We start from the raw sequence: 27,870 nt of genomic DNA on the forward strand, positions 1-27,870 counted from the left end.
CTCCTCTTGTTTCCTTTGCCTCTCCTCTTGTTTCCTTTGCCTCTCCTCTTGTTTCCTTTGCCTCTCCTCTTGTTTCCTTTGCCTCTCCTCTTGTTCCCTTTGCCTCTCCTCTTGTTCCCTTTGCCTCTCCTCTTGTTCCCTTTCCATGTTATCTTCCATTATTTGGACCTTCAGCCGCAACCTCTCCAGTTCCCGTCTGTCTTCGTCTGCCTTGGCGGCTGATCCCGAAACCGAGTCATCGTGATTCACTAGGTCTTGTGCTTTCGACCTTTGTTTCTCTTCGCTGAGCTTCCAAGACTTGTGTAGCTCGAGATCATAGGTGTATATCTCTGCGAGTCGCCGATCGGGTTCCACCACGACGTGGAACACCTGATAATGAGCATCGCCTAGACAAGATTTAGTATTGTGTGGTAAATTCAAGAATAGGGCAATGCAAGAGGTTGATTTACCTTCTAGTGTGACCATCCGGAGCTGAGATCGAGGGCAGAAGTTGATGATGATGTAGTCATCTAGGTCGTCTGACTCGTCATCGGTCCCTGTGCATTTCCCATCATGCATAAATTTGATTCTCCACCTTCTTGAAGATATGTAGAAGTCGATTTGGCCAGGCTCGTGATGAAAGTACTCAGATAGGACCGGGAGATTGAAAACTTCATGATGAAGGCAGGTGTATAGTTCATAGCGACGTACAACTTCTGATCTTTCCCATGAACACTCCGTACCCTGTTCACGGAGTTGCAGTGCGCTTGGACTGAAGCGAGCAATTGCATTGACGCAGACGTCTCTAAGACTGAGTTTCGCCAAGACAGCATTTGGTTCTCCACCTGGGAAAAGAAGGTGATATGCAACCCGACGGTGGATTGGAGACGGAAAGGTATAGGTTGTCTCTCTGCTAGAGCGGGATTTTTTATTAGCGTGAAGATATCCCATCTCATGGCAAAATTCAAATGCGTCGATTGCGTCGAGTTTATTCCGTATGTGAGTAAACCCGCCATCTTTGGATGCAACGCTAAGAAGCGCCTTTTGCACGTCAGCGAGTTTGACATGGATGTATTTGGGCGTAGGCAGTCCCCAGTATGTCGTCAATTGATTTCTTACGAACTTCTCAGCTCCGTATGACCATATTCCTTTTCCCCGGCGGTCCAGGTAATCTAGGAATAGGTCTTCGTGTTGGCATATTAACAGATGATGCTTGACTGGTGACAATACGAAAGGCTTTTTGTAGTACTATGAGATGTTACAATTTGTTGCTCGAAGATATATAGAAAGCACACTTACCTTCTCGAACATATTATCATAATGCTGTAGTAGAAAGGCAACTATACCAGGGTGTCCATCTGTGGCATCATGAATGTACCGATGCACCAGACCAACGAGTTGATATTGTTGCCCGAGGGCCCATTTGTTGACCACAGTGATTGTATCATCGAGCTTAAAAAGCATGCATGGTCGCCCCCGCTCACACGGACGTAAATCGATGAGATTGGTGGCATGGTGACTAATTGCCTCTGACGCCCTGTTCATATAGCGGGCTGGCGCACCAGAATAAATGAGGACGCACAAATTGCCGCTTGGCCGGTGATTTTTGTGAAAGAGTTCCCAAAGCTCTGCATCGTCATAGGAGGTTTGAGCCTCGTCTATGAGGTATATGTGTCTTATTGACCGGTTAGGTGGGAACTTCTCTCGTTTCCGAAGTTGATCATTATACCGCTCCCACTTGGGGGTTTCAATGTAAAAAATTTCGCGATACGGAGTTCCTGGCTGATAGGAATTATCCGCACCACCCCGAATGTAGATAGGTTCCAGCTCTGGTTCACTAGAGAGAATATGGTTCCCTAGTAACATAAGGAGGGCAGTATTCCCAACTTGGGGAGTCGCGCGGATGGCAACAAACCTCTTTTCTTTGACTATCTTCAAAATTGAAGTAATCAGCTCATCTCGTGGGGAAGGAAAATCTCCTACAACATTCCAATGGTATATCTCCCCCCTCCTATGATGAAGGAGCATCTTATGTCCACATTGAGTGCATTCGTCGATCAAATCTTCGAAGATTCCCTGCGGGCAGGAACAACCCTTTCCAGAACAAGACCAAAGGGATCTTGTGGGCCTGTTGACGAGAGCTTCTACTGAATTCTCGGCTACTGTTCTAGATATCTGGGCTTCACTGACGTGCTGAGGAGTTCCTTCAGGAATGGGATCCGGAAGTGATACCTCCACAGGGTGTTCAGGTTGGTTGGAATTCCGTATAGGGTCACTGTTACTCGAGCTTTCTGAATCTGGAACAGTGAGATCGATGGGCTCTTTGGCGGGTTTAGTTGGCTTCTTGGCGGGTTTGGTTGGCTTCTTGGTGGGTTTGGTTGGCTTTTTGGTGGGTTTGGTAGTTTTTTTGGTGGATTTGGTGGGCTTTTTGGTGGTTTTGGTGGGTTTGTCGGTGGGCTTGGGGCGGTTTGAGGCGGGTTCAGACGATCCAGATTGCGTTGCGTCTAGCTGCGCTTGAGCTAGACGACGACTCTGGGACCGGGTTACGACAGGCATTTCGATTGCTTGGTGTAAGCGTAGAACTGGGGGATAGGATGAAGAACGATTCCGCTGTTAAATTGGATGTGAGCAAAAGGGCGCTGGATATACATGTGGGCGCTGGAGGACGCGTTTTGTTTAGGCCTTCCTTTATTGTGCAGGTCGTGGCTTTTGTAAAGAACAAAGACCCTCGCAACCACGCCGATGAGGTTCCTGGTACCCTTTCATCGCCTGTTAGGAGGTGTAACGCCGGTTTCTTTATTCAAATGCTGTAATCCTAAAACGGCAAATGGGGGTGAGCAAGAATTGAGATACCTGTTTCCTGAAATCTGCTCAGCTTGTCCCACAAGTGCAGTATATCATCTACATTTACTACGCATGTCTATGCAATAGTTCCATTAAGATAAAAGAACCTTCCTTTCGCTCAGTTCATCTTCACCTGGAACTGCTTCACCGTCCATGATACCCTGCACGTAAGTCCTTCCAACGAATGTCCCTTCAAATATACCAGAGGAGGGAGACTTCTTCCCGTCCCTCTCTTTCGGCCTCAGCGTGAATGGAACCGAGCCACCACCCAAAATCCACACCTCATCCCCAGGTCTGGTGTCGAGATGACCGAGCCCAAAACGGCCACCCTCTGTGATATAAAACTTCTGGTTCCGCGTCTGGTGGAAGATCGTCAATCGTAGTTCCGAAGCCACGCTCTGTGAGTCTAGGAACGACAGGACGTCTGCTTCGTCCTCGGGAGTGACCCAACGCTTCGGCTGCTGTTCTACGTGTCTGATGAGTGTACCAAGGAGGAGCTTTGCGAACGTTTCTTGCGGTTCTCGTGTTGCAGACTGTTTGGCAGTTTCGTACCAGGACAAGAGCGTATCGAATCGTAGCTTCTCCGCATTGTTCCCGGAATTGACAACGATTATACTATCTGGGTGCACATCCTTCACTGTGTCGACTGTGATGCCCTTTAGTTCCAGCGTGTCGTACCTTCCTTCCGCGACTGCCAGTCGCAAGGGCTCGAGATTCAAGGGTGGTAGCCCTTTATCGGCGTTGTAGTATGGACTTCCATAAATGTGATACCAGTCAGTATCATGTAAAGGAAGCGATTTCACATCCATGACCCAGGACTGAACGGCTTCTGTCCGTATTTCAGGCTCGAGCCTGGGGTCGTTCATCAGGGGTAGGAGACTGTTTTCGTTGATGATCAAGTCGATCGTTAGCCTGGCGAAAACTTCGGCTGCAGGAATATCGTATCTACATTCCTCGACGGAGGGCAGGCTGCCACGTGTCTGTAACAAACCCAACAAGCCATAGATTTTGTCTCGAGGATCAGTCGCTATCCTGTGACGCCAGCGACGGACAAGAGAGAAAGGTTTATCCTGGCAGGTAGCCTGAATCCAGAGAGAATGAATGAGCAGGGCTTTCGTTGTTTCTAAGTAAGAGGGAGACGATATGAAATCCCAGACGGCTCTCGGAAACTTGCCTTTAGCACCAGTCCAACAAGCCGATGCTTGACATATTGTGTCCCACGATATAGCTATAGGTCCCCAAAGAAGTAAAAGCTGTTTCGGCAGCGATGCCTCCTGCACGGTCCATACACGATGCCACCACGGGTTTTCTGCACTCGATATGGCTGACATAGCTCGCATGGCTCCTGCAAGGCTTGACTCTTGCGATGGCAGACCAGTTGTGATGCACGATGGCACGCGATAATTGATGTCTGCATCTGTACTCGCTTTCGAAGCAGCTGCCATGTATCGGATGATTTCAAACGCGGCCTCTGCATCCTCCAGCGAGATATGCTTTTCATGTGGAATTGTGCCTAGCCATACGAGACACCGTGTACAATTGGAATAGATCTTCCCCATGAGGGGTACCTGCTCTGCTTTCTCCGCAGGGTTCATTTGATCAATACAGATCTGGTCGATCCATAATGTTCTTTTGTGATCAGGCAGTCGAATTTGCTGCATTATCGCGTATAAGCTCGTGGTCACGTCCACCTTTTGCGCTGAAATGAAAATGGGTAGTGTAGATGTCTGGTTACCCCAAACATACGAGAGCGTCTCATATTGTTCCATCAATCCATATTCTCCAAGGTCAACGGTGCGGATTTCGCATTCTATAGTGTCCTCCCTTCCTTCAGATGAATGTAGAGGCAGAATATCTAAGACTTTGATACGATTTCCCTGTACAATTTAGTGTTTCGTGCTTCAGATCTACAGCTGCACTGACCATGGTGGGGCCTTTTTGTGAGATAACTACTGTGAGACTAAAACTTCGATGAGTGTTTCGCCTTCTTCAAAACAACTCTATTCTTACTCGTGACAAGAGCTCTACAGCTAGACTTGTGCAGATCGGCGCAAAAATAAAATGCAACTTGATGCAAGAGATCGCAGAGAGGTAGCAGCTGATGACTGCTGGAACCAGCAGATTGGTCCGGCAAGGCTGCCTTGCAAGGTTCATTTTTAATCGAATGTTCAAAGCTCTGCCAAGTGCTCACCGCTCAGCCTCGCGCAAGAACATGCATGCTCTGTTGGATCCCTGGTTTAGTAGTATGCTTTCGGCACACGGAGAAAGCGATACTTCTCACGCAACCGACATGCATCGCCTTCCGGCCGTTGCTGCAGACCAAGCGGCAAGCGGGAGCAGCGTTGGAAAGGCCCACATGGTGCCAGTCGAGTACCTGTCCGAGTACCCGATCGCTGGGCTGTGAAAGCGACGAAGCGACGAAACACGCTATTCAGGACATCCTATTTGTCAGAGGAAAAATCCAACGGTGAAGCTGTCAGCTGAGTATCGAGCGCGGGGCTAGGAACGGTTCGTAAATTCCCATAGGGCTGAGGGTTTGCATGATTGGGAGCCGAGCAGCTTGTTGGTCCTGCATGTCGCTGCAACCGTGACTCAAGGAACCACTCTCTCGACCGCTTGTCGAGATACGATGGTCAGCAAGAGGGTCATTACGAATGCAACGGATGACGTCGTGGAATATGATGCAGGGACAGCCGCAGGCACCCAGGTTTTCTCGATTCGCAGGATGTACACCATCTCCACGAGCTTACCCATTGTATAGAAGGTTGCGATGTCTATGATACAATTTCAAAATCAAAGATCCGCGGCACTCTGTTCGCTATGGTATCAATCTAGTATCAGCAGTGTTGCTAAGCGAAATGTGGACACTGGTGGGGGTTGTATATTCACAGAACAGTGAGTGCGGCTATAATCAATATGAGGCAGCAGGCGTGTAGCATCATCTTTGTCCTCCTGCTGATGTGCTCCATGCAACAACGTTCCGGTGCATGGTCGGCTCGCAGCAATTGGGTATGATTGTCATTTGCGGATTGCTCAAGAACTGTCGGTTTTCATCGACGACAGAAGAAGTGGACAAATTCTAGAAGCGCACTGGGCAGGTCAGCCAGCCTCCCTACGGAAGGGTACGGTGACTGCCGCTGAATCGGATCGCGTACGGGTTCTCAATCTCGAGTCACTCAAGAAAGAGCGGTAAGCTTGGTCTCCCGCCGAACCGTTGGATCGTCAGATCAGGGCGTTGCATTCTGCACCGTGTAACTGTGAATTTTACACTACATCCAATGGTATTCCATAGATTTCAATATCTCAGTCAATAGTGTCAATATGTGGAAAACGAATAACAGCCATTGTGTGACCTGTATGGGCGCCGAGGTACTCCGTATGGGCTCCTTACGTCCATTCACATGGTCTCTGGAAGGAGGATTATCTGTCTGGATGGATAGATTTGTCATGTAGGGAGTTGTAGTAAGAGGGTGAGAAATGACAGAATTTCATCGTAGACACGGAGAGAGATAACTAGGGAAATGGGTATTATCGAATGAACGAACGGTGAAGAGAGGAGAGATTCGGTTGTATCAACTCTTCCCGTGCGCCTAGACTGTCCAGGCTCCCTTGGACTCTGGGCGCTAGGACCTAAAGAAGGCAAGTGTCTGACCTCGGGACCCACTTATCCCATCTCTGAGCTCGACCGGGGGGTTGCTATTTCTGACTTCCATCCATCACTGAGGGTCACTCTACTACTAGTTGCTGGGTAGGTAGTCTCACAGGCTCACAGCAGCACCAGCAGCAGCACGACAGTGAGTGGCAGCTCTCCACATTCAACCTCCATCCACTCACAGTTGCTGTACCTTTGCACATTGCACTCTTTGCTCCGAACGCTACTCCGTCATGGCTGCGGCTGAATCCTAATCATCCCTATCGGAGGCCTCTCCCTCACATCTTTTTCTTTTCTTTATCAATGAGCTGGCGGCCCCCAATGTACGCAACACAGGGTCACTTCTTCCAACTCACTACTCCTGCTTCTACCATTGCTCCCGCTGCCGCTTCTGTCCTCAGCATCTAGAGCACACAAGTGTAGCTAGAGTAGCGCAAGCTGCCACGCCACGCCTACCCTCGTCGTCTCGCTCACGAAAACCATGGACTCGCAGATTTCCAATATCGATATGGTCAACGTCACTCGACCACAATCCAAAGCACCCAGCATCATGGCTCATGATCTTGCACAGCGTCCTCGCCTTAGGGTGAAGAAGCAACCTCCACAGAAGAGCATCGATCAGTTTTGGGACAGCTTCACCACCAAGCATCCTGGAAAGATCTTCACCATTCTACCTGACAACCTCTATGCAAAGCGCGCAGCGGCGCATACACCCAAAGGCTCCATTCCTGGACAGAATGCTGTGGCGTCATATGAAGAAGCTGCCGATGCCTGCAAGAAGAAGGTCGAGAAGATTGTCAAGGAATGTCGGCGCCTTAACCAGAAGTATCGCGATCCTCATTTCGATATCGAATCCGACTTCAAGCGATCGCAAATGTTCCCAGAGATTCCACCGGACTGTTTGACTGCATTGAACGAGGACAAGTCCACCTTCCAGCCAATGTCAGTCAAGAGGATTGAGGTATGCCGCTCCCGAACTGGTAACGATGCACTGATTCAAGCTGACATGTTTCCGTTGAACAGGATATTTTTGACAAACCTCAATTCTTTATCGAAGGAGCTACCGCAAACGATGTTCGACAAGGCAACGACGGAGACTGCTGGTTCATGTCCGCACTCGCTACAATAAGTAACAAAGAAGGCTTGATACAGAGGGTGTGTGTTGCTCGAGATGAACAGGTTGGCGTATACGGATTCGTTTTTCACCGAGGTACCCATTGCCGCACACCGTCGTGATAGAGCGAACGCTGACATTGTTGGATAGATGGAGAGTGGATCTCAGAAGTCATTGATGACAAATTATACCTGATCAAAGAGGATTTCGACGAAGCTACCCTAGGGCGACACCAATGGCTGGAGTTGCAAAACCGTAAAAGCCCGGAGGAAGAATACCGTACGGTCATGCAGACTGGATCAAGAGCGCTGTATTTCGCACAATGCAGCGATCCAAACGAAACATGGCTGCCCCTCTTGGAGAAGGCGTATGCTAAGGCACACGGGGACTACAACGCCATCGAAGGCGGATTCGTCGGCGAGGGTATCGAGGATCTGACCGGTGGTGTGACCTCCGAAGTTTTCGCAACCGATATCCTCGACAAGGACAAGTTTTGGCGCGAAGAGCTCTTGAATGTGAACAAAACATTCCTCTTCGGATGTGGACAGATGGGTGGAATCTATGGCGAACGCCGAGGCATCCAAGAAAAGCATGCGTACTCCATCATGGAGGCTCGCGAAATAGGCGAACATCGTCTGCTGAAGCTTCGAAATCCCTGGGGCAGAACCGAATGGACTGGACGATGGAGCGACGGATCTGAGGAGTGGACTCCCGAATGGATGCAGATACTGAACCACAAGTTCGGCGACGATGGCGTTTTCTGGATTTCTTACAAGGACTTGCTCCGCCATTACCAACACTTCGACCGAACAAGGCTGTTTGGACCGGAATGGACCGTTTCTCAGCAATGGACTAGTGTCAATGTCCCATGGTCGGTCGACTACCTCGATACCAAGTTCAAGATCTGTTTGTCTAAGCCTAGTCCTGTTGTTATTGTCCTAAATCAGCTCGATGATCGATACTTCCTGGGATTGGAGGGCGAGTATGAGTTCCATCTGCAGTTCAGGCTCCACAAGGATGACGAAGAAGAATACATCGTACGAAGCAATGGCACGTACTATATGAAGCGTTCTGTCTCTACTGAATTGGATCTCGAAGCCGGAAATTACACCGTTTTACTCAAGATCAAGGCGACCAGGCTCCCGAATCGCACGCCGGAGGAAGTCATCCGGGCAACATGTACCACACGCCGTGAGAAACTACTTTCGATTGGGTTGTCTTATGATCTTGCACATGCAAAGGGACAGTTCCGTGAGCAGGAGCAGGATAAGCTTCGCCGAGAACGTGAGGAAAAGGTTGAGCGCAAGAAAGCACAGATGAAACACGCCTACGAGCAGCGTGCCAAACTGTTGAAGAAGCAAAAACTTCGCGAACAGAAGAAGGCTGCTAAGAGCTCGCGGAAATCCCGCAATGATGTCAAAGAGGTCGAAAAGAAGCTTGCCGACTTGAGTGGCCTTGGTATCAATATTGATGAAGATCAACGCGTTTCATTAGATGAGGACGAGAAGCCCCTACACGCCGCTGTCACCAGGCACCAACGATCCGGCAGCACCAGCAACCTACCCATCGAACAGACTCATGACCGCTCTCCCAGCCCTGGTGGGTTCGCTGGCCGCAGTGGATATAACAAAGGCCGCGATGGCTACAATGCGAGCATGCCTGGTGCTCTACAGGGTCGCGGTGGCTACAATGAAGCCTTCAAAAAGCCACAGAGCATGGCCGAGGCGCTTCAAGGGCGTGGAGGTTACAACCAGGCAATGCCAGGAGCTCTCCAAGGGCGAGGCGGTTACAACCAGAATATGCCTGGATCTTTCCAAGGTCGAGATGGGTACAATGCGGAGTTGCCTGGAGGCTACCAGGGCCGTGATGGTTATAACGGCCGAGATGGCTATAACGGAAGAGATGGATACAACGGACGAGATGGTTATAATGATGGGGAGAGAACCGACTCGCCTGTCCCAACACCTTTGAGCGATGAATTCCGCCCTGGCACACCCTCTCAACGCCCTTACAGCCCGCGCCCAGATCGCCGCGGAACGCAACCATCCCCAACTCCATCCCGACGCGCCACACTCTCCCCCATTCCCGGTGTGAGACCTGGTATCCAAGTCACTCGCGGCCGAGGAGCAAGTACATGTTCTCACCGTGCTCGTGAAGGCATCTACGCCACGGATGAACTATCCGACTTTTCCTCCTGGGACTCCGAGATTGACGGCCCAGATTCGGGCGATTGTGGATCAGATACCGACGGCTTTGAAGAAGTCCCACGCTTCTTGACCGATCGTGCCCAGTACCAGCGATTCCGTCAAGAAGAAGAAGACGAGTTCGAGCGCGACCCCTGGAACGCAGTCTGCGTCCTGGGCTTGCGCGTCTTCTCCAAGGACACCGACGTCACCATCGAAGTCGACAACGGCGAAGGGGCACGCAAGAGGTCCGGCGACGGCGACGACAGCTCGGTCATCAGCAACGTAGTCAGGCGGAAAGAGAAAGAACTCGACGTAGACGACAGCGCCGCCGACGCAACGAGTCCTCTCCGCACAAGGGGAAATCTCGATTCTGCGCTCGCAGAGCGCGTCCAGCAGGTCGGGAATGCTCCCGCCGGAATGGAACGCGACCGCTCCGGCACCCTGTCCTAAGCGCAACGCATCTCTTCCACACTTTAAATTGTAACCTTCGCGACATGATTTCCCACAGTTAGTTTTTTGTTTTACGATGAAGTCTACGCCACAAAATCCCATTCTTTTCTGTATTGGAATTTCTCTTTGATAGGGAGGACGCTTTGGAATTTTGAAGTCATTTTTTCACACACATACACTGGCTGTAGTTGATGGAATGGGATGTACATACAAGCAAGCGCGGTGTTCTTGGAGTAATCGTTTTGTTTTGTTTTGTTTTTTCCTTCAAATATAGTAAACCTTCGTTGAATACATACATCTCTCAACTTAACATCGAATCAACCTCTTGACTCAAGTGAAAAACGTGATTTTGTGTGATGAGTTCATCACCTTTGGTTTTACTTATTACGCTTCTTTGTTTCTTATTGGTAATATTAATCTTCACCACGTACGATCTCGCGCCATTGGAATTCTTGTTGCTGCTATTTACTAGCCTATCAGCATTACCATCTTTATATTGTATAGTCAGCCCAGTAAGAAGAGAACGAGTACACGCATCGCCGACCGAGACACTTGGCCGCAACGCAATCCAGAGTCTCTTGCGTATGAATGAAGTAATTGGATACATTCGTCATTATTGTACATTAAGATTTTTCATTGCTCACCCCTTTTTCTTGCATTTATTCCCACTACCGCATGACAAAAACAATCTCACATCTACAAAACAAACACGCTAACAAGCATCGCGAGGACCAGCGCGCCCAAAACCTCAGGCGATCGACCAGCAGCCGCACCAGGCGTCGACGTAGGCGGGGCGGCGCCGCCCGCAGTGCCGCTGGGGGTCGGGGTCGGGGAGGTAGTGTTCTTCTGGCCGTCGACCTGCTTGATGCGGCCCTCCTCCTCGACCTTGACGGGGCTCTTCTGCGCGATGTACTGTGTTAGGACCTCGTCCTGGGTGTCGAGGGTGACGAACTCGGTGGTCGGGGTGAAGATGTTGTCGCCGCCGCCTGCGAGGAAGTCGAGGGTGACGAACTGGTACTCCGTGCTGTTGTTGAGGTCCTCGTCGTTGATCTTGACGCTGACGAGCTTGGTGAGGTTGGCGTTGGAAGGGTTGTACTCGATCTCGATGCCCTTGGAGACTTGGATGAAGGAGGTGACTTCCTTGCCGTTCAGCACGTTGACTTTCGACATGACGCCCTCGAGGACGTTCCACAGGGCGGAGCCGTTGAGAGTCAGCTCGACGATGGAGTTGCCGAAGGGGAAGGAGGTGAGGACCGCGCCGCGGGTGATGTTGCCTTTCTCGATGGTGGCGCGGATGCCGCCGGCGTTGATGATGGCGAAGGAGACGTTGGCGGAGCTGTTCTTGCGGTAGTCGTACATGGCGTCCGCCATGAAGTCACCGAGGGTGCACTCCTTCTTCTGGCAGGTGGTCTGGTCGAGATCGTTCTCGGTGGTGCCAAGGACCTCGGATGCGAAGGCCTCGAAGGGTCCGCGCCATTCCTCGATCTCGGCCTGGAGCTCCTTGTCTTGCTCCGTGGTGTTGGTGATGTGGATTGGTGCTCCGTGGTAGGCAAGGATCTTGCCCTCGGGGTCGTAGGTGACGTCAATGTAACCGACATACTCGCCCCATCTGTATGCAGTGACGATGAAAACTTCTTCGTCGTCCTTGTTCTTCACGATGGTGGGGTACTTGCCTTCGGCGTCCTCCATATCGCCGAGGAGAGTATGGCTGTGGCCTCCCATGATAAGCTGAAGACCGGTGGTGGCTTTGGCGAGTTCCTGATCCTTGTCATAACCGATGTGAGTGATGGCCGCAATGCGGGTGATGTTGGTCTTGCTCTTGATTTCGTCAATGGCATTCTGAACAGCCTCAATTGGGTCGCCGAAAGTGGTAGTTTCATCGGGGTTGGAGATGCTTGCGGTGTCCTGGGTAGTAACACCAATGATCGCAATACCTTGCTTCTCAAAGATATGGTAAGGCTTGATGGACTTGTTCAGGATCTCGTTCTCAGAGTGAACATTGGCGCTGATAATGGGTAAATTGGTCAAGTTGGCAACGAATTGGCCAAGCTCCTCATCTCCACCATCGAATTCGTGGTTTCCGAGAGTCATTGCGTCGAAGTTGAGCTGGTTAAGAGTTTCGGCGATCTTCTCGCCACCGTAGTAGGAGTAGAACAGGGTGCCCTGGAACTCATCACCAACATTGAGCCACAGGCTGTCGTTGTACTGTGGACGCTGGCTCTCGACGACGTGCTTTATGCGAGCATAACCTCCGTAGCAACCTCGCTCTGGGCGAGTACAGCTAAATGCTGGTTAGCTTACATTGTTATGTATTGGTAGGTAACCCAATTACTTACTCGGTACCACTTGAACTGAACTCGTCAAGATGAGAGTGAACATCATTGACGTGGAAGAAAGCTAGATTTCGTCAGTTCATGATTGCACAAAAGGTGGAGGCACTACGGCCGGGCAATTGATACATACAGATATTGTAGTTGCCATTGGCATCAATGCCTCTCTTTGCCATCCTACGGCTGTAGAGACTCTCCTCTGCAGAGACAAAGCTCAACGCCGATAGCGCAAGTGTGGAGGCGACATATTGCATAGAGAACCTCATCTTGACTACGTGAAATTGCTCTTGCTATAACTATGTCAAGGCGAAGACGAAGAAAGGTACAAGATGGAATCGGGCCACAGCGTAAGCTCGTGGAATGCTTTCAAGCAGGAAGGGCGAGAAAGCACAAGAACCGTTGACTCTGGAATTGAGGTTTCCTGGACCTTTATAATCCGGGGAGTTCGTCGAGAACTAGGACTATCAGTGGGAGGCGAGAGAGGAGCTGCATCGTGCTTTGACTTTAATTTGTCGGTTGATTCCCAGCACCGAAGACCCCAACTGATGATTCTAGGTAGAATCAGGTTGAATGTCTGGGCATGCCGGGCTTGGCTGTGGTTTGCAGCTTCTACTTTTGGATTAGCCCGATGGCTTGATAACGATTCGACCAGTCAGCATCGCACGTGTGTTTGTTAGCGCGATTTGATGGACAAGACCGCGGCCAAATGTTACTCGAATTCCAACCACCAGATACCTACACTGCACTTCCCCGTCCCGTTTTCCAGGCACAGGGACATGGGACGGGTCGCTCAGGGACACGGCGTAAACATCTCCAATCAGTTCGTCACGGCGAGCCCCGATATAACCCCTGCGAATCCTCTTCATGCCTGGTTGTTCGGCATACCACGTGTGCTTGGCAGACTGATTGGGGCGTCGAAATCTAAGGCAAGGGGATGATAGAGAATTCACATGACTCTACAGGGGACGATAGACGAGAGCTCCTTGCAATATCTCTTTATTTGTGAACATCAAGCTGCCATGATCGAGTCCTTGCCATTGCCCTGGGGAAGAAGGAGCGAGGCCACCAGATCGCAGTGGGTAAGTAAGATGTCGATCGATCCAACTCACGAACCATGTTACCATGTACTTGGAGAATCTGCATCCTCGATTTACATTGAAATCTCCAGGATACCATACCAAAGACTACAAAACCTGCACCCTGCATTACTTGAATCAGGTCAAGGAGGCTTGGAGGCGTACCATACTGAGTCCTGTTGTTATGTCAATGTTCAATGTCAAGCCAATACGAACGGTGTTTTAGTCAGACTTCCTTTTAACTACAGTCGGCGTGTGTTCCATCGGGGATGCCGAACCCCATGTCTTGTAAGACATGACAGCAAACACAACAAAGTGTATTACAGTGTGTATTGTCAAAAGTTTTGTCGAAAGCGGGGTCCCACCACATACCCCGCCCTAAGTCGATTATAGGACGCCGCGAGTCTTTATTGTTTTGAATTGCCTGCTGGAGTGCTTGTCAGTGTTCTTTGAAAATCAGGATGTTATACGACTTACAGAGATTATGTTTCGCTCCAATGATTGTATCCATGCCAGGGTAATGTCGTTGTGGAGTCGCCCAGTCCGTAAAATCGCAAGGTCGTATAGCTATTGAAGTCGTGAAGTCGTGAAGTCGTGAAGTCGTGAAGTCGTCCAGTGTGTAGTCGGAAAGTCGTCCAGTATGTCTGTAGTCGTAAAGTCCTCCAATCCTCCAGGTAGTCGTGTGAAACCAATGCTGGTACCAAATCCCAAGCCTATCACCGAATCAGTATTCGCAAGTACAAAACAAAAAAAAATCAATTATAGTTTGGACAACACTCACTAACCGATCCTCCTGGTTGCCTTGTAGTCCACCGTACCAAGTTCCGTACACCACCCTTACTCCCGACGAACGACGACGCTTACTCGGGGCATACGCCCAAGTCACGATAGACAGCCATAGAAGCATGGCAGAACCGGGGATCATTGATGATCTCGGAATAGAGCTTCTCTCTGCTCGGCGAGATCCAGATATCGCCATCGAAAAGGGCGAAATCGAGGCCGTCGAGGGTCTTGTCTTTGGCGGTCTCTATCCATTGATCCTTGAATGGAGCTTTGGGGGCAGCATCCATCTCGGCTCCAGCTTCCTCCTCGATGTCGGAACTTTCGGGGGTGTCGTTGTCACTGTCGAGCTCAGGGAGCTCAAGACCATCCAAGGTGTTATCCTCGGTGGTCTCGATCCACTCTGCCTTGAGCAGGCATGGACCGGATACACCCTCGTCAGTGCCGACAACGGCGTCGTCATCGTCGTCTTCGTCGTCATCGTCGTCGTCGTCGGGAAGCTCAAGCCCGTCGAGAACGTCCTCCTCAGTCTCGATCCATTCTGCCTTGAGCAGACATGGGCCAGGAGCACCCTCACCGTCATCGCTATCATCGTCATCCGGGAGCAGAAGGTCATCCAAAATGTCCTCCTCGTCAGTCTCAATCCACTCTGCCTTGAACTGGCAAGGGCCGAAGACACCATAACCCTCCTGCTCACCGGCGACACCTGCTTCAGCTGGAATGAACGGCACCTTGAAGTCAAGCGATTGGGACATCCTGGTCTCAAGGTTAACCTTGACGATATTGGAAGACCGAATCGTGTCAGGACTCAAGTCGACGACGAAGTTGTCGTTACCGTAAGATGGCTGGATGCCAACCGCTGACTCTTGACGGGCAAGGTAGCCGCGAACTTGCTTGATGCGGGTGAGGAATTTGTCGTCCAGCGTGATGGTGGCCACCTCGCCGCTCTCGTTCCTCGTCGCCTGCATCATTCTTTTGCACCCCCGGGACTTCCGAGCCGGCATGACCTTTGGCATGGGCTGATTGGGATCGGGCTTTGTCAGGTAGTAGCCTACCTCGTGCACTGTCGGTTGATTGCAGAACCGTACCTTCTTGCAGGCCTTGGTTCCATCAACATTTGACGGGAACAGTGCGTCAGGTCCGATCAGCCGTCCAGCGCGGCTTGAGGTCGGTGGGTCAGGGCGGGTGGGTGGAGGCGAGCGAGGCCTCTCGGGGATCGAACGATGGGTTGCTCGAGCAGAACGAGCGGAACGAGAGGGGGTGGCTCTGGCGGTAGCTGTTTGTTGGTTAGTTACTGGATATCAATGAGGCCAAAGGAAGAGAAAACACTTACCTCCTGGAAGCTTGACCGACTTCTTCTCCACAGTTCCTCCAACCTTTCCTCCCTTCGTCCTGGTATCCATCCTCCGTCTAGAACCATTCCCCCTCAACTCCTCCTCTTTCTTGTCGTTAACTTTCAATTGCACCGACTTGGGCGCGGCAGTGGTTGCTTGTCGAGGGACTGCCTGCTTACTCATCGCGTGCTTCTTCATCTCCTCCTTTCCTTTCGCTGGCATCGACTTCGGCGCGACGGTGGTTGCTTGACGGGAGACTGCCTGCTTACTCATCGTATGCTTCTGGTCGTTCACTGACTTTGATTTCGGAGAAGTCGCTCCGGCCTGCTGTGGTAGGCTAGTGGTGCTTGTCGTGGGCTTGGGGGCAGACCCGCCAGTGACGCGAGGTGCTGCCCATGGGCGCAGGCGCGAGTTGCGAGCCGCCTGGCGTGCTGTGAGGGTCGAGCCCGACAAAGAGGTCATGGTATTGTCTTGGATGACTGCTGCTTTGACGGGGGTGGGGGTTGCCGACTGGTTCGGCACACGTACCGGAAGTGAGAGGCGCTGAGACTTCCGGACAGGAATTCGAGAGGTGCTCACAAAAGCTGTAGACTTCAACATTCTGTCTGAATGTGTAGAAGAAAAGGATGAGAGAGATGGTGTGAATGTAATCAGTGTGAATGATCAAACTCACTAGATGTATTAGATTCTGTGATCATGAGAAGGGTGGAATGACTTACCAAGATACTCAAGGGGTATGAAGAGAAAATAGAAGAAGGGGAAAGGAAGGCAGCGTGTGATGGTAGCCGTTAAATGGCCGTCAACATACGTGTGGCGTATCTACAGCAACGCTCCAAAGGTAAAGGCAAGTTGTGGTTACTCTGGCACTGCTAGGCATCAATCACTTCTTGGGACTGAACGAATAAACAAACACAGTCAATTGTATTGCTACCCTACGATGACGTCGAAGTCGAAAAGAAAACAAACAAACCTCCATGGTTACCACACTGTTTCTAGGCTGCTGGTGAGAATGCTTTCGCACTTCGGATGGATCTGTCTGAAGTGGAAGACAACAAAATCACACGCTACTGTAAACAGCGAACCATACGATACTATAGGCATGTACAACGTTTCTGACAACACCATTGCAAGAGGTCTTTACTGATGTATACCATTCTGCGTCATAGAACGCACCGTCAAGTTTGTATTGATATATGCCATTTTGAAATTTGAGCACGTACCGGTGTTTTCAGGTTGAGTAGGGAAACAGAACACTTTCCACAAGTGGAGTTTGAATTGTTGGAGAATCACATACAATAATCTCATAATGATGAGTGATCTATGAAAGAATTGTATTACATGGGTATCAGTCAAACACTATCTTCTTTCCTTGAGGTTGGACGTTCATCTTCTTTTCCTTGGCCGCCTTTGCAGCCTGCCAACTAGGATGCAGCTGGCCTCCATCGTCTCTCTTAGTCTTCTTTTGTCCTAAAGGCATTGCATTCTCCCCGCTCACTTCAGGCCCACGTCCTCGTGGAGGCTCATTTCGAGCGCCCCGTCGACCTCTTGCGCTTTCATCGACCGCACCACGTCGAGGATCCCATCCTTTGTTTCTATCTTCGTTCTGTTTGTGTTTCGCTTTCTCACCATACTTTTGTTCCCAGATTGCTTGGCGTGCACGTTGGCCGCGTCGGTTCTTCTTCGGTGCTAAACGCTCTTCAAGATCAGACGCCTCTGATTCGGATCCAGACAGGTAGGCAGCATGGCTGAGAGACGGCAAGAATGTGGACGCTTTAGTCATAGTTTCTGTCACTGGAACTTTGGTCTTTTTGGTTTTCGCAACATCCTCTTTTTCTAAGTCTGATTCGGACTCGAATTGTTCGAAGGAGTCACTGTTTGCTGCATTCGACATTGGAATGTCGATTGCGCTCTCACTGTCGGAGTCACCCTCGCTCTCTTCTGATAAATCTGGTGACTCGACATCGCTGTAGTCGACACTCGGAGGTCGGTCTTGTTCTGAGAGCGAAGCATCGCTGTCCTCTTCTGCAGATGACGGTGCGGCGATGCGTACGTCGAATGCCCGAAGAGCTCCTGCCAATCCTTCCTCGCTCTCGTCATCCTCCTCGTCCGAGACACTGGAACCTGCTTTGGTATTGTGAATTTCTGAGTCTTGGCCCTTCTTTTGGGCGCCTTTGGTGGATGTCCCAATGATATCCTTCAGATCGTCAATCGTCTCGTCCACAACGTTCCTGACGCCCTGCACCTTGAACAGTCGTGCTTTAACATTCAGCGAGACCGCGTCTTCCTTTTCTTTCGTTTGGCCCGGTGTATCCCTCCATTCCCGTGGAAATCCCTCGGCAGTATTCAAAGACTTTACACGAGCCAATGTTTTCTTCAAATGGCCTTCCGCAACCTTTTGTAGATCCAGGCCTTTCAAGACCGCGTATTCCTTTTCTAGCCGGTCCACCGCCTTATCCTCGTTTTTCTGAAGAGCCGTTTTGCGTCTTCGGGAATGCTTCTGGCGTTCTAACGTGGCGGCATGTCGAAGCGCAAGGACAAGTGCGCTGGTCCCGGCTGTGAGGCGTGCGGCGCAAAGTTTACGTTGGACTGGAGGGGATCGATGGTCTGTCGTGGAGACCTTGGCGGATTTGACAGCAGTGGTCGAGGGCGAAGGTTCGGATCGCTTTCTTTTGGGCATATTGGCAGTGTGGTAATCTATGTCTCGCGCAATAACCGCTGGTGGTAACTTGTTCAGTGGGATAGACTTTTTTTTTCTGGAGTAATGTCGTCGTCGGAGGGCCCGTGCTGTAACTATTCCCCAGCCAATCAGATTACCCCAAACCAAGCCAAACACCCGTTCTGTCAGTACCCTATTAATTCAAGCCACTACCATTCAAAATGTTAGGTACCCATCACCACGTCTCATCGAGGATTAATCGTACAAATTGACCCCAATACTAAAATACAAATTCGTGTCCATATGCGACCCTCTAAGTTCGAAATGGTGTCGGTGACCAATGGCTAATCATGTGGTTTCATCTGTCAAAGTACGCCCAAATCTAGGATGCTGCCATGAATGTCATCAATGCTACGTCGCATCGCTCTACGCCTCTGAACTGATACGATACGTAAATACCCTCTTTGGGTCGCACGCAGAAACTCGAAGAATACTGTTTTCTATGCTAGCCAGTGGGTAAAGGTTGGCACAGGAAACGACTACGTGGACTCCGATACATAGTGATCGGCAATGTATGCGCCATTGCCAATATGTATTTCCCACCGTCTTGATTCTCCTCTTCCTTGCACAACTGCCCAATGGCCATTCTATCTTGAATGTTGAACAAGCTGATTGTAAATTCCAATGGCTGATGCGATTGTCCCGCTTTGTACACCATAAATCTACATTTCCTGGAAGTAAGGCGACAGAACTCGCACGCAGGCTTGCAACCGAGGGTGGCATTTAACTCCGACGGACTTCATTCGTTACATGAGACCTGTTCGGAGGCGATGCGGGCGCCATTGTCGCGACTTGCTATTGAGAAAAAAATATTATTTTTACTAAAAATACAAGAAGATTAGATCCTAGTAGGATGAGCCTACTTATGCGAAGTACGAGGTCGTAAGTAGTCACTCTCATACAAATTTCAGAAGGATTTAACAACACCGCGCCCTTGTAACCACTGGAACCGAATTGTGTATAGATACAAATGGAGAAATATATGATACTTCTGAACGGTATTGGCACTTGCTGCACAATGCAATTGAACGCGCTGTACTCTTTCCTAAAGCAGGTAGGGTATAGATAGACTAGAAATGATGCCTAGCCATGACTTCATTCATCCTGCTCTTGATGAACATCCTTTCTTACAACCTTGATGAATCCACGCCTGTTATTTTGGCCCTTGGTTGCCGCCTCGACGTCAGAATCCTTCGCCTTAAATCCGCAACCCTTCTTTTTCCCAACTTCTGCTTGGGACTCTGCGCTACAGAGGCCCAACGATTCGCTCACATCTGCACAGCACTTGCTGTTGCAATCCGCGTTTGAGGCACAGCGACCAGTAATGAATTGTTTGCCGTTACCCTTTCCAACATTTGCAGGGCCCTCGGAATCTGGAATTTGAGTTTGAGCAACAGCCAAGGCCGCGCCTGTAATGATGTCAGGTAAAATTGTCATGTGGGAAAATGATCTAGAGCTTACACGCAAAGATGACTGTAAGAGAGAAACGCATTTTCGTTGTAGAATTGTTTTGTCGGGAATAAAAGGTGGTGGGTATATTGCTATGAATGGTCTCGATAAATAGATGATCAACGACACCAGGTCGGAACGCAGTCACAGACGCGAAAGAAAGGAAAGAGGATATTCAGATAGTAAGTTGGAATTGTCTGATGTCTTCTTGTCGGAGGCCAAGATCTCGCTTTTATACCTATGTCTTTGTATTCTTGCGACGGGAGAAAGGGTTTTTGGGTCCGGACAAGCCAAAACGTCACTTCATATCTGAAGCGCAATCACATCAAGCTCAAACGCGACGCAGAGGGTGAAGAGGGGACTATCTGAGCATCATTCCGAAAGTCCTACGAACACGAGTTATTTATTCCCCTCGGATCTTGCAGATGATCGGGTTTCCTGAAAATCATCTCCTTTCTAGGTTAATCAAGCCACGGACAGGGTCGTGTTTTGCAGTGGAGAACTTATCACGATAGTTTCGAACTCCTACTTTTCGTCCGAAAGCCCCGACTAAACCTGCCCTTTCTCGGAAGAAAAATCACTACTTAAAATAATGTCAATCGGAAAGGTCAATATAAAGTATTCCTCCTTGCCTCTACTCTGACCTATGTGTCATTGTTGGCCACCAACGAAGTATTGAATCTTTCGCTTTGCGCGAGTTCGGAGTTGCAAAGGACGAGACTCAACGATGTTCGCAGCGCATTGACACCCACGGAACAATGTAGCATTTCGAAAGTCAGAAGTCTTCGGTCGCGACCAAAGAACTGCACCAAGGTGAGACTCCCTTTGAAATGCTACATCAAACAGAAAGATAGCTCTACGAGTCTCGAATTTGTATGCACACTTGGTGTTATTTGTTACAATTATCCTGATAGATAAAGACTTTGGCAAGTTTGGGAATTGCTTTGAGAAGAACCTGGAAATATATACGCGGTTCTCGAAAGACATTCACCAGCCGTTTCTGTATGCAAGATGGGTATGTGCACATGAATATGACATCATCGGATATTTAGTCTGAGCATCTCTAAATAGTCCAAATAATCGAAGACATGAAGTAGTACACACACCTCATGGACTAGAGAGTTTGTTCTGATGCATAATTCGCAATTCCATCAGTGAATTTGTGCAGGAGTTTTGCATGAGAGGAACAGGATACGATTATTACGAGGGAAACAAGGCCAAAGGTAGACCACACGGGAAGGTCGCCGAGGAACGATGACTGTTTACGAGTACCTCGTAATTACGTGCCATCGTCAGATTATGATAGCGGCAGTTGTGTAGATCAAGACATGTCAAGACAAAGTGCGGAGAGATAAGCAAAGTGTGGAGTCTAGTGGTAGTTGGCACAGTTGGGTGGTGAATTGCCAAATCCCACCGGCCAATGGATTGACCGTTCTCCAACCGGTTCGCTCCATCTTGGCAGGGGACCATTTCGAGAAGGAGGGGCAGCCAATACGACGTCACTGTCAGCTTTTCTCCAGAGGAATTGCCTTGATCAACGGGAACTCAATGTAACCTCAAAGGCTTGGAGCTCTTCTCCACCTTGTGCCCTCGGGTGGATATGCGCAGAATAGCGGGGTGTTCGTGACCGCTTCATTGCTTATAACCCATGGATTTCCGCGCAGCAGCACCTGCGAATATTGCGCAGGCAAAGGTACCTTAATCTTCAACACCAATGGAGCATATAGCTATGCCTTCATTGCGCATTGCGACAATCTTTTTGACAGCTGCGGCTGTTCAATGCATAGCAGCTCAAGATGTGGATTACTCCCAATACGTAAATCCCTTCATTGGCTCCGAAGGTGCAATTGAAGGCTATGCGTGTAAGCCCATGGACTTATTTTAGAGGTTGAGATCCTAACGTGTATGCAAGATGGCGGAGGCGATGTATTCGTTGGAAGCGCGCTTCCTTTTGGTATGGTCAAGCTTGGATTAGACAGCTTTGAAATACCTGTCAACCAAAGTGCGCTGAACGGCGGTTGGACCCCCAAAGGAAAAGTAACAGGAATCAGCATGATGCATCAGTCTGGCACAGGTGGTGGGCCCAAGTATGGTTAGTGTGGCTCATGTTGGTATTGGAATCGACTTTAACGATTACTATAGGCTATCCTGCACAGATGCCACTGGCTAGCCTTGAAGGTGTTAATTTACTTGATAACCTCACTTACTGGCAAGACCGAGTAAGCGAAACCCTCAGAGCTGATATTTCAGCTTACTAATATTAGACAGGATGGGGACGATGTCGCGTCGGTGGGCTACTTCAAGACGCATTTTGAATCAGGTGTTACTGTTGAGCTCGCTGCAACCAGACACGCAGGCTTACATCACTATACATATCCCTCATCTGAGAAGCATGTTCTGGTCGACTTCTCTCATTACTTGCCACATCCGACTCGTGCTTGGGACTCACAATTCTACGCTGGCGGGGAGATTGAGATCCAGCCGAACTCATCTACGTACTCTGGGTATACCAGCATCGGAGGCGGGTGGAATCTTGGTGCTCCGGTCACAGTATATGTGTGTGGAGAATTTGACTCGATTCCGGACAGTGCACGAGCATTCAGTGGGAAGAACACATTCCCCGTCAGTCGCCATTTTCGATCTTTCGATAATGCTACCACACCAGAACCGACTTTCCGAGGAACATCGGCACGTTCTGGTCCCATCAATGACCGCGTGGGGGCAATATTTTCATGGAACGGCACTGATGATAACCAAGAGATAAAATCTAGGGTCGGCATCTCACTGATGTCCGTCGCCCAGGCCTGTGCCTACAAAAATCAAGAAATTCCAGACTGGAACAGCGAGGTAGTTGCGCAAGCTGCTCGAGATGAGTGGAATCGCGATGTCTTCTCTAAGATCCGAGTCGATACATCTGAGAAGGCGAACAAAACGAGGCTCGCACTTCTTTACTCATCACTTTATTTCATGCACCTAATTCCAAGCGAACGCATCAACGAGAATCCGCTCTGGGAGAGCGAGGAACCATGCTGGGATGACTTCTACACCATGTGGGATCTATTCCGAAATCAAGTGTCATTATGGCACCTGATCCAACCTTCCTACTACGAGTCTATGATTAGGTCTCTCATCGATATATGGAGAAATGAAGGGTTCTTGCCTGATGGACGGAGTGGTAACTACAATGGACTTGTACAAGGTGGCTCAAACGTCGATAACGTGTTGGCCGATGCCTATGTCAAGGGACTCCGAGGAGCTATCAATTGGACAGATGGATACGCAGCAGTCAAGAAGAATGCCGAGGTACAACCCTACTTCGATCAGAATCCAGTAGATGAACGAGGCTCGTTGAAAGATGGGCGCTCGGCATTGTCCGACTGGATCTCACTTGGATACGTCTCCACCGATCGGAAATCTCGAGCTGTGTCCAAGACGGTCGAATACGCTCTAAACGATTTCGCAATTAGTCAAATCGCGGCAGGCGAGTCTCAAGGGGATGTTGACAAGTACTTGAAGAGAAGCGGCGGGTGGCAGCTCAGCTGGGATCCAACAGCTACGAGTCGAAACTTCACCGGCTTTGTGATGCCACGCTATGCCAACGGCAGCTTCCACACAGACTACGATATAACAGACTGTGGTGATTGTAATTGGTCAGACGAATCATATGAAGGAACTTCCTTTGGTAAGTCGGTGATCTTTTCTTCGTTGCCGTTTACTAATGCAACGTAGAATACTCATTTGTCATTCCTCACGATATGGAGCGGGTGATGGAGTTGATGGGCGGTCCGCAACACTTCGAATCGCGTCTTGACTACGTCTTCCAGCCAAACACTTCCGGTGTGGATCTCGGCGTCAACGGTCTCGGTATCACGACCATCAACAACGTCGCGAACGAACCAGATTTCCAAACTCCGTACCTATACAACTACCTGAACAAGCAATGGAAGTCTGTCGAACGGTCACGTCAACTGGCCACCGACTTCTACTTCAATACAAGTCAAGGCATCCCTGGAAACAGCGATGCTGGCGCACTGAACTGTTGGCTGGTCTGGCAGATGCTAGGTCTGTATCCTGTCGTGACCACGCCAGTGTACCTGATTGAAAGTCCTTGGTTCGAGGATATCAATATCACAGTGAACCACAATCACACACTGCGTATCCGAGCAGAGGGACTTGATGACGGTGACGGTAAACAAAGCTATTACGTACAGAGCGTTAACATCAACGGCCAGGCTTGGGACAAGAACTGGTTCAATCATGAGGATGCAGGAGGCATCATGACAGAAGGTGGAGAAATCCTGTTCCATCTAGGTACCGAGCAAAAGGTATGGGAGAGTGGAGAAGTGCCTCCCAGCCCTGGCCATCAGGTCATTGACGTTGGTGGTTATTAGTTATGCGAACAAAACAGACATTGCAAAAGTAATAATTAATATCTAAAAACATATACAAAGCTCATTCCTAATGCTCCAAATCCCCGCTGAGATGTTCATTAGTCACGATCTGCACTCGCCACCCCGATGAAGAAGTGCTTCCTATTGGCCACGCCGACTTGCCAGAAATGAACCCCCTTCAATGCTACAGCCAATGAAGTCGCATAGCTACATATTCCTTCAATTATCAAACAAGGATATCATCCACCTGCCCAAACCTGCAACTCCTTTTCACAGGAGCTGTCAGTTATCTTCACGAACTATCCATCGGCCGCGATGCTTGGTTCTGCACTACCAACTCCACTTTCGTAGTCAAAATGTACGCTTACATATTTGCCTTCTTGCTCTTAGCAACTGCGTCCGCGTCGCCGCATGCGCTTCCGCGCGCAGAGTCTGGATGCGGGAGAACGCAGATTCTGCCAGGTATAACGCAGTACCGATTCAGTCTCAAGAGTAGCGGTAAAGATCGAAGCTACTCATACCACCTCCCATCAAACTACGATAAAAACAGGCGATACCCCGTCGTACTTGGATTCCATGGGTCGAGCAGCACAGGGTTATTCTTCGAACTCGACACGAAGATGTCTGAGACCAGATTCAGTGGTGATGTATGATGTATTTCCAAATGGGGGCAGGTCATTGGATAGATTACTGATTCAGGTCTAGAAGATAATGGTGTATCCGAATGGAGTTGGGGGTAGTTGGGCAGGACCGACTTACCACACGGACTCCACGGTCGACGAAGACGTGCAGTATGTCTCTGATGTCGTAGAGGACTTGCGGGCGAGGCTTTGTGTAGACGAGAAACGTATCTATGCAGCAGGGTACGTTTGAACGCCTACTCTCTTCTAAAGTAACACAGTGTCTGACAGGCCAAAGTATGTCCAACGGTGGGGGATTCGTTGGTACGTTGGCTTGTAGCAAGGTAGGAAGTCAATTATTCGCTGGCTTTGCCGCGTCTTCCGGAGCATTCTATACGGATCTAAATGACTCGACAAGTCAATGCAAGTCGGAGGCCACTGTTCCGATACTTGAAATTCATGGTTTCGGAGATCGTACAGTGCATTACGAAGGAGGTCAGGGAGACGGTGGGCCGCTCCCATCTATTCCATCTTGGTAAACACACACTTGATTCTTATATTTTGCCAAGTGGTAAATTGCTAATCCGATCATTACCTAGGCTAGACACATGGGCACAGAGATACACTTGCCAAAATAAGACGGAAGAAGTGACTCACGAGGGCGATGTCCATCACTACTCATGGACTTGTAATGGCAAAGCCGGTCTGCTTCAGCATTACAAAGTCGAACGCTTAGGTGAGCAGGTGTTACTGCAAGTGTACATTCGAGATATTCACTCACCCCCAACAGGTCATTGCTGGGCTGATACGGAGATCAATTTATCACAGATTTCTGTCCCACAAGGACCGGCTTCAATTAAGGCAACCGCTATCATCATGGAGTTCTTTGACAATATCGAAAGATGATACCAAGCCATATCAATGAATCCATAGTTACCTGTAGTTTCCAAATGTTTCTGTTTAGCGAAGTAATGCCCATGTTGATACGTTGGTACAAGCCTACGCCCGACACAAATGCTAGGCCATTTAGAGCAATAGACACCCATGACCACATATCAACAAACATGGAAAACGGACTTGAAAGCCCTGAGTGATAACTTGCAACAGGTGATCGAGCCGCAGTTCATCCCTCTTACGTGTGAGCTCTACAACTCCGTAGTTTGACGTTCCTGCCGCAGTGTTCTGACCGTACATCAAAGAAGGGAGTTTTCTTGGCTCCCACGATAAGCTTTGAAAAGATTCCAATCAACGAGCTTCCGTCACCCTAAAGGAAGATTCATTGCACGCCTTCTACAACGAGGTCTGAGGTCTTAGTAAGCCAAGCAAACCACAGCCTCCGATGCTAAACCAGACTACCGAGCGCAAGAGTGAATGTTAGGGACATTATAAATACGGCCGAAGTTCACGACATCAGTTCTAAAATCAAATCGCGGCAAATTCACATTATCAAAATGCACGTTGAAGTCGAAATACTTGCTTCGCCAGAAGAGGTTCGAGCTGTGGTACGTGGTTCTCTCAAAATCCGTTGAATATATGCTTATAATATGCGCCTTATGCAGGTCCTCGACTTCCCCCGTTATCACGAATGGCACAATGCATTCATAGCAAAAATAGAAGCGCCTCCCGGCAGCATTGCACTTGGAGGCAAGATATTCGTGACCTTTGTCGACGTCAGGGAAACAATCCACGCAACCATCACCTGCAACACGGCAAACGAATTCAGATTCCACGGGTCATCTGCAGCGGGCGCCTTCACTGGACAGCATTACTTCAAGTTCAATCCAAGACGGTACAAGGTTCCAGAAGATGGCGAGGAGAGACCCGAAAGCAACCCGCCCGCTTTGTCGACGATATTTGCATTGGGGGAAGAGCAGACTGGATGGATGTGTTTCTGGCTTGAGGACCAGATGCCGATGGAGCATGCGCAGCGGCAGCAGAGATTCGGAGCTTTCGCGAGGGATTTGAAGGCTAGAGTTGAGAGTTTGAAGCGTGGAAGATGATAATGGTGAACTCCATTATTGTAACAGTTATTTCGGTCTTTTCCATTCCATATAGATTTCTTTGTACCTTGTATCAATCATGCGCTGTGCTTTTACTCTTCCTTGTCTGCCTTTCCCTTGAACTTTAGTAGAAGTAAAATAGAAATATGAGGATCTTCACCATCACGCACTGTATGCCTTTTCGACGACAAAAACTTTGCATTTCATTACCAACAATAAGTTCTTGACTTGCGGACGGAGCCGTTATCAACGTCCAGGTGAAGTGTTGGAGTCATGTTTACTTCGTTCCTAGAATGGAAGTAAGACGGGCCAAGAAAAGTAATAGTGCCCTACGCGGCCTACTATTGGCTGCAATGCCGTAAACTTAAAGTAAGGCTGACTGAAACATTCCTCTACTAAGGGGCTTTCGCGCGCTCCCTATACGCAGCATTCGATACAACGACAGCTTATTTCTGGTTCTGTATCAAAATAGTGGCAATTGTCTATCAAATGATGAGGTCCCGAAAACGGTAGTAAACTGTGTTCAGGGGTTTTTACTATCTTAGGTTTAGTGCCGAGCTTCGACTGGCAGGGAGGAGGAAGAGCCTCAGGTACAAGACTAGCCAATCCGAAAGTTTCTTGGTACTACCAAATGATCAAGTTGATCTAGACCACGCGATGGCACATTTAGAAATGCTTGAACAAATCAATTGATTGGGAGAATTGAGATGAGCATATACGATCGAGTATGGCTGAGGGACCAGGAGACAAGGTCTGAGCCTCGTTTCGTCTTTCGTACCATAATGTCAATGAGAGCGGACATGAAGCCAATGCATCTTCAATCGCAAGAAGACCATTTCGCAGTTTCACGAGACCTTCCATGTAAACTATGGCGATCTAGATGCGTGACAAGATCCAATTCTGATTGGTCGCTGTAGTCAGATCCAGATCATGTACTGCACGATAACCG

The 27,870-nt window shown here is 49.4% G+C and overlaps 10 protein-coding genes across 10 annotated transcripts in view; 4 read left to right on the forward strand and 6 right to left on the reverse strand.

The window, feature by feature from the left end:
• The window catches only part of BU24DRAFT_78582 (uncharacterized protein), a 3,052-nt gene extending 327 nt beyond the window's left edge, over positions 1-2,725 (reverse strand). Inside the window, exons 1-3 of the mRNA XM_033534635.1 lie at positions 1,279-2,725; positions 450-1,227; positions 1-386 (exon numbers count right to left, since the gene is read on the reverse strand). The exon at positions 1-386 is cut by the window's left edge and continues 327 nt beyond it. Of these exons, the coding sequence (XP_033377929.1) occupies positions 1-386; positions 450-1,227; positions 1,279-2,535 (2,421 nt within the window). The 5' untranslated portion in view covers positions 2,536-2,725. The remainder of the gene's footprint in view (positions 387-449; positions 1,228-1,278) is intronic.
• A 61-nt stretch (positions 2,726-2,786) lies between these two features.
• On the reverse strand, positions 2,787-4,922 carry BU24DRAFT_401428 (HET-domain-containing protein). The gene is made up of 3 exons (XM_033525492.1): positions 4,834-4,922; positions 4,747-4,783; positions 2,787-4,700 (listed from the first exon to the last, which is right to left on the reverse strand). The coding sequence occupies exons 2-3, from the start codon at positions 4,747-4,749 to the stop codon at positions 2,916-2,918; spliced, it is 1,788 nt and encodes a 595-aa protein (XP_033377930.1). The 5' UTR covers positions 4,750-4,783; positions 4,834-4,922; the 3' UTR covers positions 2,787-2,915.
• Positions 4,923-6,542: 1,620 nt separating this feature from the next.
• On the forward strand, positions 6,543-10,530 carry BU24DRAFT_428487 (cysteine proteinase). Its single transcript, XM_033529493.1, has 3 exons — positions 6,543-7,436; positions 7,499-7,685; positions 7,740-10,530. The coding sequence occupies exons 1-3, from the start codon at positions 6,957-6,959 to the stop codon at positions 10,223-10,225; spliced, it is 3,153 nt and encodes a 1,050-aa protein (XP_033377931.1). The 5' UTR covers positions 6,543-6,956; the 3' UTR covers positions 10,226-10,530.
• A 391-nt stretch (positions 10,531-10,921) lies between these two features.
• BU24DRAFT_358575 (5`-nucleotidase protein-like protein) lies at positions 10,922-12,809 on the reverse strand (the record flags this gene model as incomplete). The annotated part of the gene is made up of 3 exons (XM_033524002.1): positions 10,922-12,506; positions 12,562-12,622; positions 12,689-12,809. The coding sequence occupies 3 exons, from the start codon at positions 12,807-12,809 to the stop codon at positions 10,922-10,924; spliced, it is 1,767 nt and encodes a 588-aa protein (XP_033377932.1).
• A 1,261-nt stretch (positions 12,810-14,070) lies between these two features.
• BU24DRAFT_414902 (uncharacterized protein) lies at positions 14,071-16,345 on the reverse strand (the record flags this gene model as incomplete). Its single annotated transcript, XM_033526254.1, has 3 exons — positions 14,071-14,344; positions 14,496-15,687; positions 15,745-16,345. 3 exons carry the CDS (start codon positions 16,343-16,345, stop codon positions 14,071-14,073), a joined length of 2,067 nt encoding a protein of 688 aa, XP_033377933.1.
• Positions 16,346-17,056: 711 nt separating this feature from the next.
• Positions 17,057-18,464, reverse strand: BU24DRAFT_401435 (Bud-site selection protein). Its single transcript, XM_033525493.1, has one exon. The coding sequence runs from the start codon at positions 18,420-18,422 to the stop codon at positions 17,091-17,093; it is 1,332 nt and encodes a 443-aa protein (XP_033377934.1). The 5' UTR covers positions 18,423-18,464; the 3' UTR covers positions 17,057-17,090.
• Positions 18,465-19,556: 1,092 nt separating this feature from the next.
• BU24DRAFT_473782 (uncharacterized protein) lies at positions 19,557-20,041 on the reverse strand (the record flags this gene model as incomplete). The annotated part of the gene is made up of 2 exons (XM_033532809.1): positions 19,923-20,041; positions 19,557-19,870 (listed from the first exon to the last, which is right to left on the reverse strand). The coding sequence occupies exons 1-2, from the start codon at positions 19,951-19,953 to the stop codon at positions 19,557-19,559; spliced, it is 345 nt and encodes a 114-aa protein (XP_033377935.1). The 5' UTR covers positions 19,954-20,041.
• A 1,407-nt stretch (positions 20,042-21,448) lies between these two features.
• On the forward strand, positions 21,449-24,348 carry BU24DRAFT_428493 (glycoside hydrolase family 92 protein). Its single transcript, XM_033529494.1, has 5 exons — positions 21,449-21,772; positions 21,823-22,002; positions 22,053-22,129; positions 22,179-23,592; positions 23,640-24,348. The coding sequence occupies exons 1-5, from the start codon at positions 21,625-21,627 to the stop codon at positions 24,299-24,301; spliced, it is 2,481 nt and encodes an 826-aa protein (XP_033377936.1). The 5' UTR covers positions 21,449-21,624; the 3' UTR covers positions 24,302-24,348.
• Positions 24,349-24,618: 270 nt separating this feature from the next.
• On the forward strand, positions 24,619-25,827 carry BU24DRAFT_473784 (carbohydrate esterase family 1 protein; the record flags this gene model as incomplete). The annotated part of the gene is made up of 5 exons (XM_033532810.1): positions 24,619-24,948; positions 25,007-25,164; positions 25,220-25,456; positions 25,521-25,657; positions 25,712-25,827. Exons 1-5 carry the CDS (start codon positions 24,658-24,660, stop codon positions 25,825-25,827), a joined length of 939 nt encoding a protein of 312 aa, XP_033377937.1. The 5' UTR covers positions 24,619-24,657.
• A 545-nt stretch (positions 25,828-26,372) lies between these two features.
• Positions 26,373-26,921, forward strand: BU24DRAFT_414907 (uncharacterized protein; the record flags this gene model as incomplete). The annotated part of the gene is made up of 2 exons (XM_033526255.1): positions 26,373-26,423; positions 26,481-26,921. 2 exons carry the CDS (start codon positions 26,373-26,375, stop codon positions 26,919-26,921), a joined length of 492 nt encoding a protein of 163 aa, XP_033377938.1.
• Between the last annotated feature and the right edge of the window lie 949 nt (positions 26,922-27,870).

Source organism: Aaosphaeria arxii (genome assembly GCF_010015735.1).
Source record: "Aaosphaeria arxii CBS 175.79 unplaced genomic scaffold BU24scaffold_13, whole genome shotgun sequence".
Lineage (NCBI taxonomy): Eukaryota > Fungi > Ascomycota > Dothideomycetes > Pleosporales > Aaosphaeria > Aaosphaeria arxii.

What these genes read in the sequence shown, in the direction of transcription:
- BU24DRAFT_401435 (XM_033525493.1), bottom strand. Translation starts at nt 18,422, where the DNA reads ATGCCCAAAAGAAAGCGATCCGAACCTTCGCCCTCGACCACTGCTGTC.
- BU24DRAFT_428487 (XM_033529493.1), top strand. Translation starts at nt 6,957, where the DNA reads ATGGACTCGCAGATTTCCAATATCGATATGGTCAACGTCACTCGACCA. An exon ending in TGTCAGTCAAGAGGATTGAG is followed by an intron (nt 7,437 to 7,498) that starts GTATGCCGCTCC and finishes TCCGTTGAACAG; the next exon opens with GATATTTTTGACAAACCTCA. An exon ending in CGGATTCGTTTTTCACCGAG is followed by an intron (nt 7,686 to 7,739) that starts GTACCCATTGCC and finishes ATTGTTGGATAG; the next exon opens with ATGGAGAGTGGATCTCAGAA.
- BU24DRAFT_428493 (XM_033529494.1), top strand. Translation starts at nt 21,625, where the DNA reads ATGGAGCATATAGCTATGCCTTCATTGCGCATTGCGACAATCTTTTTG. An exon ending in TGCAATTGAAGGCTATGCGT is followed by an intron (nt 21,773 to 21,822) that starts GTAAGCCCATGG and finishes CGTGTATGCAAG; the next exon opens with ATGGCGGAGGCGATGTATTC. An exon ending in AGGTGGTGGGCCCAAGTATG is followed by an intron (nt 22,003 to 22,052) that starts GTTAGTGTGGCT and finishes CGATTACTATAG; the next exon opens with GCTATCCTGCACAGATGCCA.